At 43.2% G+C, this 15,138-nt stretch overlaps 1 protein-coding gene and 1 long non-coding RNA gene across 6 annotated transcripts in view; one reads left to right on the plus strand and one right to left on the minus strand.

The window, feature by feature from the left end:
- Positions 1–3,508, minus strand: part of LOC113464314 (uncharacterized) — an 89,859-nt gene extending 86,351 nt beyond the window's left edge. Inside the window, exons 1-2 of the long non-coding RNA XR_003389143.1 lie at positions 2,147–3,508; positions 2,013–2,077 (exon numbers count right to left, since the gene is read on the minus strand). This is a non-coding gene — a long non-coding RNA (uncharacterized LOC113464314). The remainder of the gene's footprint in view (positions 1–2,012; positions 2,078–2,146) is intronic.
- grh (grainy head) overlaps positions 1–13,394 on the plus strand; it is a 104,540-nt gene extending 91,146 nt beyond the window's left edge. For 3 of the 5 annotated variants that reach the window (XM_018024359.2, XM_026813401.1, XM_026813402.1), the window contains 8 exons: positions 620–788; positions 4,911–5,022; positions 5,359–5,453; positions 5,745–5,915; positions 6,037–6,219; positions 6,892–7,344; positions 8,919–8,983; positions 9,965–13,394. In XM_018024359.2, the coding sequence (XP_017879848.1) occupies positions 620–788; positions 4,911–5,022; positions 5,359–5,453; positions 5,745–5,915; positions 6,037–6,219; positions 6,892–7,344; positions 8,919–8,983; positions 9,965–10,250 (1,534 nt within the window). In that variant the 3' untranslated portion in view covers positions 10,251–13,394. The remainder of the gene's footprint in view (positions 1–619; positions 789–4,910; positions 5,023–5,358; positions 5,454–5,744; positions 5,916–6,036; positions 6,220–6,891; positions 7,345–8,918; positions 8,984–9,964) is intronic. The other 2 variants (XM_026813403.1, XM_026813404.1) reach the window with 2 other exon arrangements.
- The last annotated feature ends 1,744 nt before the right edge of the window (positions 13,395–15,138 follow it).

Here is a 15,138-nt window from a genome sequence, read left to right on the forward strand (position 1 = left end):
AATTGGATATTTCGTTCTATACTTTTTAGCATGTAGCTATTTATTATTAGCATTATTCTTCCGACGTCTGATTTCTTTTTAATTATAGGAAATGCGTTTTTCTAAGGTACATAAACTTTTGGAATTGACTGTACAGCCAATACATCCTTAATACGTAATGATTCGATCAGTGAAGTAACGAAAACAGTCGCATGCGCTCATTTCAGAATAATTGACATCACTCGAAATACATTTTGCTACGGGAACCGCAAAAGCGGTTTCTCAGATAGATCGTCTCTACTTAAAATTTAATAAGCAATATTCCGAAGGTAAATATAGAAGAACTATTTGAGCGTCACAGAAACGTTGCGTCTATATTTGTAATGAGAAAAAGTGATCTGATCGCGAGTAACGTTACCGCGATTTAATTTTAATATATGAAGATTACAGGTTTCTCACGATGGCTAGACAACGAGGCAATATGTTTATACAATCGATAGCCATGGTCGATATGGCAATCAGTTCTTTTTTTGCTCATTATCGATAAATCAACGTGTCGTTAAAACTGTCAGTGTGAACATCGAATTATTGCAATTAGTGAAGACGGATCGGTGATAATAATAATAACGTCTGAACGCAGATTCTCCGCTTACGGGTTCAAATACCACCTGGAGTCGCCTATTAGCACGTCGCAACGCCGCGAGGACGACAGAATCACGTACATCAACAAAGGACAATTTTATGGGATCACGTTGGACTACGTCCCTGATCCTGACAAACCAACCCTGAAGGCTGGACAAACCGTTAAGGTAAGACCGATTATCGCTAATCCACTCAGTTTTCTTTCATCGAATGGAACCATTGATTCATATTGTAATTCCGATTACGTGAATAATAGAATATGCAGATCGCAATTTTTTACTTCTAATCCGATTTTCAATGCGCGAAAACCTTAAATGCATCTCAGGAATGATATAAGATCCATCAACGCGCTGATAAAAAAAAATGGAAATCAGAGTAGGCTATAATTACGAGGTAAAACGATGTTTTCGCCTCGATAAATGATGACCGTGTGTCGTAAATACATGGACAAATTGCTCGTTTCGCGAAAGTGAAACGAAGCATTAAACGTGATACGAAAAGTTGATATCCAAATCAAAATTGATAATTTTCCTTTGTCAATTGACAAAGATTTAAATGAAAAAGTAGAACGTAAGCGTACATTAGAAGAACGTATGATAAACTGACGAAGTGCCCTTATGACAAAGTATTCTTGTTCCCAGTTACTTTCTATTAACTGGGGTAACGATTGCCTCGTAGCGTTCACCGTAATGGTAGCACGCAACGTAAAGCACAATTGCGGCGCCAAAAATCGGTTCGGCTATAAACCATATAATGCGACAGCTGCTCTTAAATCGCATTAGGCTCGTGCATAACATTATATACTCCTACGAGCGATAGAATTCGCGTAGCTCGTCGTGGAGATCGCGTCGAAAGAAGAAGTCGGACGAGGTCGTTTGTTCTCGCGACTCTAATTGGCAGCGCGGCGCACCGTTAGCAATTTCCATTCTGATAAAGCCTGCCGATTCTTTCCTCCCTCTGTTCGTAAGGAGTTACGACTTCCTCGTTAATTGCTAATCGAAGCGACCGTACCGCGGGCCTCTCGTACCGACTTAACCGCGATACGTGTATACACGACGTGTGCATGTACGCAGGAAATCGCTAGTACAAATTCAACGCTTATCCGCTCGCATCCGCCCTTACATTACTCTATCTATATTTATTCGCAATTATAGACCTTTAATTTTGATGCTATGCACTGATACTGCTACTTATCGATGACGGTTGCACATTAAGACCTGAGCGTTTTCATTTGCCAGCTAATTTGTCTCTGAATGAATTTCGAAATGGCAGACAATATCCAGACGAGGTTTATAAAATATAATTAATAAAAGTGTAAGTAAAGTAATAAAGTATATGCATGCAGCTTTATACTTTGCTCAGTAAAATCATATAATTAATACAAAACTCACCGGTACGCCAACTCCGTTGTTGCTCCTACCTCTGATCTCCAATGTTTGCTCGCAACCAGTCTTTCCTATTGATACTATTCTTAGATTTCGTTGACAAGTCGTAAAATATAACAATGTGATCGTTCGAGGCTTACGTGAATACCAAGACTCCGTTGTTTATTGCCCTTTACTTTCTTCGTCCAAACCGTGTTTACATCCGCGTTGGAACCTATCGTCGTACGCTACGAGCGCTTTCTCCGTCTTCCTCCGCGTTAACCACGGCCACTAAACTCGTATTTTGCACGGCGTGCGCGCAATCCTTCGCCCATTCACCCGGATCACGAAAAATCCTTCGGGAACACGAGTGCTCGCCAGAGTATGGCCACTGGAGCGTGCTTCTGTCGCGGCAGCCGATGTCACGCTCACGCGAAACACGCGTTATCGTTGACGGCTCAACGACGCCGATTTTTCATTGAACGGCACGCCGACCAACGCACGCAGCCGCGCGCGAGTCCAGCGGGGAACGCGGTCGCCTGATTCTAAATTATTTGTCGGCAATCTGTACGCGGTTAGAAATGTTAAACCCGCGAAAACGGCACGGAGACACGTGTCGTAACTGGTTCGCGAAGGTTACCCGTTATCTGATCGCGCAACTTAAACGGCCGGACAATAAGGAACTGGATTAAACGCGATAGAAGTCTCTATTCGATCGAATTGGTCACGCGCACGCATACCATACCGCGCCGTGCAGCACTCTGTTGTTGTTATTTCGACAGTAGCTTACTGTTTAGAACTTTATTACGGGCAACCGTTACCAACTGTGTTTACACGGCTCTTATCACAAATGGTTTAAGTGTTTGTCGTCTGTAATGTAATAAAAATTTTCTAACCTACCGTACGATCCCATGCAACCTCTTTCAGGAAACTTATGAAAGCTATCGACGTTTAATAAATCACTTCGTAAAAACGCGGATCATAACGTTGTTAAAATTTACGACAGCATAATGAGACTTCCATTGGCACTCGAACTAATCGCGAGACTTACCGTAGAACTACGTACGTATGTAAAATACCTACTTTGCCTTTAAACGGGAGAAGTACGTGACGCGTTACTTTCGTTATCTCGCATCGTTTTATTGGCATCGTCTCAGGTCCCGTGCAATCCGTAACACTTTGTAAAACTTTTCCCTTGCTCGACTTCGCACGGCTAAACATTATACCCGGTAATTACAGCAACGAGGACTGTCGCAATAGATCGATGGCAGCCATACTAATCGAACGACCGGAGCGTTCGATTAGCCTAGCTCAGATCGATATTTAACCGCGGAGCGCATTCAGTTTAAAAATTCAAATGAACGACAAAATTGTTCGACTGCGTCTGTCAACGTAATTAATCAACGTAATTGTAGCCGGTCAGACTCGTTGGAAATAATACTGAAAAACTACAGACATGCAGTGTCGCACCGTTTATTAGGAATTAGCAGTGTCGAATGTTAGAATTTATGCTACTGGATTATACGGTACAGTGTGTGATTTATAGAAACGCGTTTTAGCCGGCCGCTCGGTCGAGCGTGTCGCGCGTGTACAACAGTAAGTAAAAGATGGCACGCTCACGCGAATCTCGCGGCCGACGCCACCGTCGGATGCGTCAGCGAATTCCGCGACACTGTTCCGTTACCGATCGGCCGAGCATTGTCTCCGCGGATCATTGTGAGCAAACGATACCGGGGGGCTCGTTATTATGCGTAGAATCCGAAAAATAACGACCAGCCGCGGCGCAGCCTGTCCGCGTCGGGATCTATAATCTGCGTTACATAATTACACGCTACCGTGTAATTTATGATGCGTGTAGTCATGCGTGCGCTCGGACGCACTCCTCGGCGCCGCGACCAGGGATCTAAACTCTCCGATTCGATCGCGGATGATTGACTTTTCCGCGTTTTATTCTTAGAAGTTAGTCATTTACGGGGAAACGTTTTCGATCGTAAGCGATAGCGGTTTAACTAAAAAACGCTATTATGCATAATGTAAAACGTCTTTGATATTGCATTTTAGCCGAGGACTTTCTAAAATATGTATTGCTAGAATATACCTAAGGTTTCACCTCGTCGAAGTGATTACAGGACCCTGACAGTGGGCAGTATCCACTATAAAACAAATGTTAAACAAGTAAAGATTTATATGATTGCGTGTTAGATCTCTTGTATTATAATTCTGACTGTAATCGTAACAAAAATAAAAAAATACATTGATAGCCTGCTATCGCACGATGGATCTATTCTGACGAATTCGTGCAACTTTTAACGAAAGAAACCCATAAGAATTTATTTATTTGATTATTCGGACGTGTTTGTCCGAACGTTAGTTCGTCAGAAATCGCATCCAGCGTAACCGCAGCCTTATGGGGCTGAAATTATAGCCAACTGCTCGTACATGCGCTTATCCTGGCACCAAGTGTTCGTAATGATCACCTTCTGTCTTAATGCGAGCCCGCTCGCACCTGATCATTATTACCTCCAGCTCCGTGCCTATTTAGATCTCTAGATATCAAGTGTTAGTTGTAAACAGTTCAGTACTTTCGCCTCGTACCGTCTCGATCTGTCAAAAGGGATCGGGGAGCACAATAATAGCTGGAATTACACACACTAAATTCACGTTGCAACGCGAAACGTAGAAAAGAAACTTTTTTTTCCCGATACGATACGCGAACTCTTAAAACTGTCTATCAAGTGATCGCGATAAAGAAACGTGTACCACAAGAGCTGGCGAGAATAATGTTAAAGAAGTTACTTAACCCGTTTGGGTTAAAAAGAGCAAAAAGGCGGAGCCGAAACGCGTCAGCGGAAGCCATTCATCTGCCCTTGCAGAATCGCGGTTAATAAAGTACTTACAGTATTTTCTTGATGTTTTGTCGCATAGAGCGTGGTAATGTTGATGTTCCGAGAAGAGAAGAGCCCAGAAGACGAGATTAAGGCGTGGCAGTTCTGGCACGGAAGGCAACACTCCGTCAAGCAACGTATTCTCGATGCCGGTAAGTAAACCGTACAGAATCACCGACCTGCGGACCATTAAATCCTCGGGGAGCAAATGGGAGACACAATTACCTCCTAATTAGTTGGTACCTTCTTTAAACTGTTTCGTTACGAACGTGTAAGTGTGTCGTTCAGCGACCTTAAAAAGACTGTAATGATAAAAGCGATTTATATCTTTTGCGCAAGCTGTCTGACGCAGGATTGTCGCAAATTCGGTAAGATTACTTTAGACGCATCCGTGCGACGGGCTATGGTCGAAACGAGAGGACCGCGCTCTTTTCGTGGCGCATGAGTAAAATGATTTGCAACTCTGACAATGATCTATTCCATTACAGACACGAAGAACAGCGTGGGACTGGTGGGCTGCATAGAGGAAGTTGCACACAATGCGATCGCCGTTTATTGGAACCCACTCGAATCCTCGGCGAAGGTACGAGAGAGTCCTTCATCATTCATTAAAGAGATTCCATTTGCATTTTACAATCTATGGGAGGCTTAGATAGAAACCGTGCTTATTCATGCGGTGCGCGAGTCATAACTCGCTACTTGGTACAAACACTATTTTGCGGTTAAATTAATATTAATTTGACTAATTCAGTGGAACTGTGATACGAATAAAATTTTCCGGACGTCAAATAATTATTCAAAGCAAACGTTCGTAGAAACAAACGACCTCTCCTCGTCGATGGTTAATTGTATTCGGTCGATTTACATATTACAGATCAATGTTGCGGTGCAGTGTCTCAGCACGGACTTCTCCAGCCAAAAGGGCGTGAAAGGTCTGCCTTTACATATCCAGGTGGATACGTACGAGGAACCGCCGCCGCACGCACACACATACACGCCACCTTCGCATCGTGGCTACTGCCAGATCAAAGTGTTCTGCGATAAGGTACGCATACGCACTTTTGATTTCACCCCCTCTCTGGAAATCGTTCGATCGAACGATTTGAATGAAACCACGGGGGTACGAGATCGATCGCACGAATCATCGTGATATTATTTACGCACAGGGAGCTGAAAGGAAGACCCGCGACGAGGAAAGGAGAGCGGCGAAGAGGAAGATGACGGCGACCGGTAGGAAAAAGCTCGACGAGCTGTATCACTCCGTCACGGAACGCAGCGAATTTTACTCGATGGTCGATCTTCACAAACCACCCGTCCTCTTCTCGCCGCCTGAACACACCATAGACAAGGTACTTTCGATTAAACGAAACTGTTTATGGATAGCTACCTTCTTATCTTGTTTTTTCGGACCTGTCTGACGCACAGGTTCGATCATGACAGTGCTCGTAGCAATACTATTATACGGCCATTGTAAAGAGAATATTGTATCCGTCTTACAAAGTACGTTTTCATGTCCACGAGGAAATTGATATAATATTAGTCCGTCTTCTCGAACTCCAACACCTTCACGGACACGTACACGCATACGAGTTTATTGCGAGGAGCCCGTGAACGTGTTACTATCCCGAGTAACGATTCTATAAAATGATTGGGATAAGAAATTAATCAGATTTTATATCAGAACGACCCCTGAAATATCTACGTAATATCCACCACGATCCTCTGCTCTCAATACCGCCGAAACTCTCCACTAACCGCAACTCTTACATCGCCATAATGAAAACTATTATCTAATTCCGGGAACGTTTAATAAAAATGTATCAAACGTATCCAACCAATCAGCCAGTAATAATTTTAATTAAAAATACGAAATTCTCTGAAAAGAAAAACATTAGGAGACGCGATATCGTCGGGCGTTTGCTAGCCTCGACTCCTACAAATGAACGCAAGCCAGAAAGTAGCTCGTTCGAAATTTAAGGAAAATCAGAAAAAAACAATGTGTGTTTCTTGTTTTACGACAGTTCTCGACGATGGAGTTGTCGGGCTTCTACGGAGGTGGCGGCGGGGGCGGTGGCGATACAGACACATCGTCCCTGAGTAATGGCGAGGGCGGAGGATTGAAGGCGGGTGGTAGCAGCCCTTATCCTGCCTGCGGCAGACCGAGCCTACCGGCCCTCAAGTTCCACAACCACTTTCCGCCCGACAATCTGACTAGCCTGCACGACAAGAAGGACTCGTTGCTGATGCAGGTACAGGAGCTGCAGGGCTCGGTGCTGCAGGGCGTGCAGCAGACTGGCCTGGCCGGGACCGTCGTCTCCGGCGTTGGGAATCGGTTGCATCTGCAGCAGCAGCCGCCGCATCTTCGCCCGACTGACGCCGAGGAGAGAGTGATGCTGTACGTTCGCCAGGAGTCCGAGGACGTGTACACGCCGCTTCATGTCACGCCGCCGACCGTTCAAGGACTGTTGAATGCTGTAAGAAATGTCAAGGATTTTTACTAGTTCTTATTAGCACGCACTTAGCCACGTAACATCGACACCTAGACGCACACGCAGACCACCCGTTGTCAGCCATTCTCCATGCTAAATACCGGTGAGAAATGTTAAGAGTTTAAACGTCGGGGATTAGATTAAATGAATCGCCGAGTTAAATGTGAACCGCGATGATGGAAATTTATTCCTAAGTTCTCGGACCGTCATTTGTCACCAAGCATGGGAATGACTGATAGGGTGAGATATACACAACTGGTAGGAAGAGATTCGATCGAAAATCGCGTTGTCTCGGTCAACGTACGATCGGTTTCTAAAGGGCAGGAAAATGTTAGCGGCGAAATCATATCTCGCGGAAACGAGGCGGTCGAGTTGCATAAGTGAACCACGTTAAGTCCGGGTGCAATCGAATTCTAGTCAGCTTTTCCGTCACTTTATGCATATTTACGTTGACGCGACACGCAGACGTTTCGAAATACTGTGTAACAAATCCTTAACTAGAAAGTGACACGCTTCGGAGGGAACGTTTCGACGTTCGCGACGTAAGCCGGTGATATCTTGACGTGTCCAATTTATCACGTTTCCACGGGGCCGTGTTCGATTTGACAGCCCGTGCCCCGCGGTTTGAGCAATGAGTGATGCGTGAGAGTAACACGAGAGGTATAGATACAAGAAACACACCTATATTATTATTTAGATGTACAAGCACTTACGTACGTTCATTACAAGTATGGACCATGCATGCGAGGGCATATTATAAACTACGCAATTTTTATTAATACCTGTTGCACCGTTCCATTACGCTGACATTAATATTAACGCGCATGCATCACTCCTCCAAAAATCCCTTGCAATAATTAATACGGGTCGGAGCGCGATCAATCACTATGCGCACGGTTCGTATTAACCCCTGTTGATCGCGACGAACGATCGATGGTTTCGACGTTAGAGGTATGGTTTCGTGGATCAGTTTGAAATCATTGACAGTCGTTTCATCCAATCAGATTTTTATTCGTATGCTCTATGTCACGCAGAAACGTGATGTCAATGGAACAGTATCGATGAAAACACTATCGATGAAGCATACGTCGATGATTTCAATCTCCTTCGTTTTATATCTCTTTTTATGACAATATTATCGATCGGCAGCGCACGTACGCAGGGTCGTATTGTTGTGATAACGATCAGATGTGACAGAAGAAAAAAGTGGAAAAAAAAAGTATCCGTGACTTCTCTTTTAACCGCGTCCTCCTTTCATCCCGTAACGCGCGCGTTTGTTGCTTCTTTCGCGGAGTAACGAATCCCTTTCTCCGTGATGAACGATCGCGCTGACTAATTTTCGCGCATATTGATTATTCATCGCGACGTTCGTTTTACGAACGATGAAACATCGTGTTTCTGTAAATTGTTCTTATTTCATTTCTCTTTGTACAAGTTTCTATCTCTTGAACGCCGCGTTACGAAAGGAAAAGACAGAGAACAGTTAACGTGTACCCGAAGATCGACGATCCGTCAAACACTGTCAAAATTCTAATGTTCTACTTTTTTCTATTTTACAGATTGAGTCAAAGTACAAAATTGCATCCTCGAGTATTAATAACCTCTATCGCAAAAACACAAAGGGGTAAGTTTAGTAGAGTGTCATCTTTACTTGCATGCACCGCCCACGCAGTAGTGCATGCCATAACGGTGACATTGCCTGACTCTCTCCGATTGCCTGGTTTGCTAGTCTCTCCTCTAGACTTCCGGAACCGACACCACCGTCACCTTCTTACACACCCCCGTTGCGATACGAACCGCATTCACTCTGCTATCTTCTCTACCTCTTCTTACTGACTAATCACTTCCTTTACTGGTTCGGTACCGCTATATCTCTGCTTGCCTCTTTCTTTTTTAACGTGTTGCTCTTATATCATTCGCTCGTCCCGCGGAATCCTTGTCCCAGGCCGCACCGATCTCCGCCCCTCTCCCTCGGCTCTTAAGTAATCCACTAATCTCTAACGTGTGTCTTTTATTTGGCTTCTGTCACGACCGCTCAAGCATGCCTGTCCGCTCGGTTCGCTTATAACGCATGTACTTCCACCTTTCAAACCCATCATGCATTTCGTTCGCCTGACTAGCTGTGTTTTTTGCGTCTCGAACTCGTCTCTTTTCCTTTTGACTCGCCTGTTTCTTTCTTTCCAAACAGGGTAGATTTTTGCTTAACGTTTTACTTTGATTCATTCTTATTAAGACGGGATATTTCGGTACCGCTGCCGTTGATGGGATCGTCACAAATCCGTTTTTGTATCAATCGCGCGTTCGGAACCATCAACGGTTTCACAAACTGTACTCTGCTTAAAATGTTAATCGCAACACGAAAACGAATCGGGACATGCGACCGAACTTGTTTCCTGCCCCTTGACACCAAACACGAAACGGAGTACAAATCGTAGCGTACGATCTTCCTGTCACTGCAATTAGTCGTACATGTAATTACACGATTTCGTTTGCTAAATCTTTCCAGCCACGTTTTCGATACTTCGTCTCTCGATTTTAAGCAGGGTAGCTGATCGCCTAGCACTATCCACGATTCTTAATCTAAGGCCTCTTCTCGCTGTTGCAGAATTACAGCGAAAATTGACGACGACATGATTCGATATTACGTGGACGAGGACCTGTTCCTGTTGGAGGTGACGCACTCTAGAGTGAACCCGGACCCGAGCAACGATCGCAGCCAAGCCAATCCCGGATCGCCTGGCGATCCCGGCGACCCCGGAGATCCACCGGCGCCCACGGGATACGACGTGACTCTGATCGAGCTGCCCTCGTCGCCGGCTCACATAGCTCACTCGCCCCTGACGAACTCCACGCACGGGCATCCTCACGTTCACGAGAGCGGAAACACGTGAACGAAGATAAGGAGTGAAAAAGCAAGAATGTACCTATAGTACCAGTAGCTTTCGTCGTTTCGTGTAAATAAATATGAAGTCTGAGAGCAGCCATCGACGAGGAATCGTTGACTCGGTGCAATTGTAAAACTGGACTCGCTGTACAGTTTGACAACGAAGGGACAGCTTTTCAGGGACCTCGTTCGGAAGAAAGAAGATGAAGAAGATGGCATGGCCTACCAGAGTTCGTCTTTACGTTAGGAGAAGAAAGAAGAAACAAGCTGAATTGGAAAGGCAACAGGAAATCGAAGAATACAATTTAAGAAGTTAGAAGAAGAATAGAAACCTTTGTTATCTGATAGTGGTTCGTTATGTGCAACATCTTGGAAGATGGTATTTGTTAACGATTGACATGCAAGCGGCTCCACGGAGTTTCGTGTATATGGTTAGGCGCGTTTGATCGGTTGTACATGATCTCGATGAGATAGACGTAGCTTTATTGCGCGATATTGTTTTCCTTTCGTGTCTTTCGAGTCTCTCGTAGAAATACTTGGTCGGTACCAAGTCTGCTGGTTCACAAGACACTATTGCGATCAAACGGCTTGCGTGAGCGCAGGCGTCTTCGTACACGGGGCTGAAGCTCGCGAAGAATTAGATATATCTCTAGCCGTTAGAAGGCAACTCGTTATTTTATATATATATATTTTTTCTTGTTTGTTTTCACTTGTGAACAATTTATATCGATGGTTGTTAGCTTCTAGAGTACCGTTGGCGTCGTAATTGAAACGCAATAACTATGATGTAAATCAATCAAAATTGATTTAAGGAACCCCGCATCCCTCTGTCCTCATTCCCGGTAAAACCGATAAACGTTAAGTTATATGTTATAAATATATATACATATATATATTATACGTATAACGTATAGATGTATATGAAAACGCCACTCTATCATATCGTCGATTTTTAGAGTTTAAATATATTGTTTATATGTTTAATCGATCATGACCGATCGAAGAGCAAACGAAGCAAGCTTATATTTTATATGATACCAAGCGAAGCTGAACGTCGCCATTACAAGATAGACCGGGTGCCATCGAGCATTTTATCTCTCCAATAGTTTTTACGCTCGCATAAGATACAGATTAAGGATTCCTCTTCCGCCTGTTCACGATAGTTCCCCTACCTTTACTTTCCATCAACGGTTCATTCTCATTACCTATTATTTATACCGAGTTAAATCCGATCAACTACGTAATCTCGTTTAAGTACATCCCTTAGGTATTTCGCTGTCATTCCAGAACCTCCTGAGCATCCCAGGATCCTTTGATATTATTATACAAAGAGCAAGTATTACTCTCACTGAAATACGTAATTCTTTTTTTTTTTTTATATCATATCACGAAAGAGAAAGGAAAATACGCGTTTGCGATTTAGATTAGACTAATATACGTAGATACGTTATATTAGGCACACGGACGTTAGGCAATCCTTTGGAGACAAAATTATATTCCGAAAAAACAAGGTAGAAGCACTGAGAATGATTTTATGAATTTTATATTATAAGCTCGATCGTTTTTCATTCTCGAAGGGTTGGTTAACTTGAAAAATGTAAAGCCCACGTTTATCTTGATTATGGCAGAGACAGGACCTACGCGACGGACATAATCAACGACTCTGCGTGGACGTCGTTGACACGAACGAGCGGCAATGCGTAACAAAAACTATCGGATAGCCTGCGGACCAGTGATTGTTTTTAAGGCGAAGCGAACATTAACGTGCCACTGGTGAAAGCGAGCCATTTTTTCGTCGCACGCGCATGTACAGCGTGATTCTTATTATTGTAAGATTACGCCACGCACGAGCACGCATACATACGGTCATACTTACATACGTTCATAAAAATCCATTAATTAGTCGCGTTTAGGTATGGACTAGAGAACAGTAGCGATCACGACACACAAACGCACACATACACGCGCGCGCGCCATTATTTGTTTCCATATTGTTCTTGCGTTAGGAATAGGGCAAGAGAAAGAAATGTCATTAAATACACACGTATCGATATCAAAGCAAGGATCAAAATACGCTTGTAAAATGCATATTATTATTATATGAGTACTATATTTTGTTACATCTATTGCAAGGCAGCACATAGTTTGATATTATTAATATTATTCGATTCTATCGACTAGCTTCGTAATACGTATATATCATTATATAATTATTATAGTTATTATTTTTATACAAGGGATGCGTGAATTTCATGGTGCGAGAGCAGGAAACCGAGAGAGAGAGAGAGAGAGAGAGAGAGAGTGAGAGAGTGAAAGTATATAAGAAGAACGAATGGGAGAGATCTGTATGTCTGAGAAAAGTATGAGAACGTGTGAAGAGAAGAGAGATAAATAAGTACATACCCGAGAACACGAAGATTGTTGGCGTTGCTCCATGACATCTTTATTCGTAATCGCCTCCCCCCCCCCCCCATCCTGTCGACACGTCGAACTCCACGCCACAAATCACCCCAAAAATCCTCGATCAGTCCAGTAGTTTCGTTCATTTCTAAGACGGGTCTCAATAAAGCGATAGAATGAGATTCGTCGTGCGTCCATGATCGATTTTTACTGCTAATCGTGTCAACTCTTATAATCCCTTGCGTTTATTATTATTAATTAATTAATGATGTATCACGAAAGGCGGCCGCGTCACCGTCAAGGAAAGGCCGCAGCGAGACTACCTGATGTCGGAGTCGGCCGATTGTTGCTTGTAACTATTTGAGCATCGCGAGGCGGTCTTTCCGTGATCGCTTCGCAGCCGTCTCGTTATCGTACTTAAACGACGTAAAACGACGATGCGAAACAGGCCTCAGCCTTATTAATTTTCCGTTAGAGAGTGTATGTCGCCGCGCGAGCAAAGCAAGGAACGATGGGAAACCGGTCGGTTTTCAGTTTCGCTGGCCGGACGCGCGCTGAGTGTACTATTTTGTTTAAGAGCAGCCAAGGACGAAAATTGCGGAACAGATACACATTTATAATGATATGCGAGAATACCGAAATATACTACCGTTTTCGCGTTGTCTTGCCATCGTGAGATTGTGCCAGAGGTGATATTATATTGCTCTGTTTATTGCAAACAATAAATATTATATTAGTACGTTTTATAAAATTGCGATTCCTTCATTTATTGCACGAGAAACCCAACACTTCCTGAAAATATCCTGAGAAACATTTACTTCAGGTCTATTCATTTTAAGATCTCCTCAAGGATTAGCTGAGATTATTTCAAGGTGAATTCGAGTCTTTTGTATAAATATTAATTCAGTTTTGGTAATAAGAATCAGATTCTGCTGGCGCCATCACTTTTAGTTTTATCTGGACCATTACAGTCCCACGTGGATAGAAACCCGTTAGCCAAGAATTTATGAAACGATTATGCCGCATAAAAAGTTATAAAGAACAAACTAAGACCCTTGTCCTCGTCAGAAAACCGAAGCGATGGCCGTAAAATCGGATGAATGACAAATAGCCGACGAACTTTTATAGTAATCCTGTCTTTCTTTATTAGAGAATTTCAGCCAAGCCAAAATTATTTCAAACATATTTTATTTAATAATGTAACATTAAAATGTCTCATATAAGTCATAAAGCGTGTGAAACTCTAATACACATGTGTTTTCCTCATCAATAGGAAAGACAGAGTGTGAGTACCACGCGTATGATTGTGATACATGACCTTGTAATGGGACAGTGGCCCTGACTTAAGACATCGGTTCTTTTTACATGGATACACTGTTCTCGAGTGAGTACATTCTTTGATAATGAGTGATTAAAGTAATTGTTAACTGCGCTTTAACCGAATACCCATTATCCAGACAGCCTAATCGTTTTTCCTTGAAGCGTTCTCCTGGCGCCAGCTTTCTTGTTTCCCCCAGCTCCTGTACGCAGCAAGAAGAAGAATGGCTCGATCCCGTGTTGTCATATATGATACCCACTAAATATAGACGCGTGATAAAAGAACAATCCTGATGCAACCGGTTTCCACGATCCAGCAGAGAAGCCGTGATCCAACGGAACGAACAACACGGGATTTTGAACCAAATTTTATGCACTTACCTGCGACACCCCTGTCCGACTTGTTTACCAGAAAACGGACCGTGGTCGTCGAACTTTGATCAACTTCCATCGCGATCACTGGAGCGATCTCGATAATGGCCAGCCGGCTCTTGAATATCTTAAGCTAAATCAATCTGTCAAGTGGATCGATATACCTGCTGAATATTTAAATTAAGTCCCGAGGAGGAAATGGATAGGTACCTTGAATTAGAACAAGCCTCTCCATTAACATCATAAGTCAGAAAAGAAACCACTCCGACGAATTCCATTTATTAACGAGCCGAGTTCAAATCGTGGATCCTTCTCCTTTCTCACGGCAACATCAGTTCGCAATTAAGCATGAGTTAGTAACGCCGATCGTGCTGCTTAAGTGTCTGTCATCAAATATGAAAGCGGCGGACAATGAATCTTGGGAAGCATCTTCCTGCGAAGTAGAGGACCAACGGTCCGAAGTGTTCTAATTGCTTTGACCACACGCAAACCGTTGAATGTATTTTGGGAACCGGCCGGTTTAGCAGAATGACTGACAGTCCCTTCACCGATTGCCGAACATCTTTCCTTCCAATTCCTCAAACAAATTTCATGCCGAAGATGATTTTAAAAATAAAAAATGACTCTATCGAGTTTGAAGATCGGATTTGACTTAAGGATGTATTGGCTATACAATCAATCCCAAAAGTTTATGCACTTTAGAAACGCATTTTTTAAACAGAAATCAGACGTCGGAAGAACATTGCTAATAATAAACAACAACAAAAAAATTTTCGATTTTTCCGAGATTTTTCCGAGATTTTTCC

Source organism: Ceratina calcarata, unplaced genomic scaffold, assembly GCF_001652005.2.
Source record: "Ceratina calcarata isolate Rehan_Ccalc_2016 unplaced genomic scaffold, ASM165200v1 scaffold329.2, whole genome shotgun sequence".
Taxonomy (NCBI): domain Eukaryota; kingdom Metazoa; phylum Arthropoda; class Insecta; order Hymenoptera; family Apidae; genus Ceratina; species Ceratina calcarata.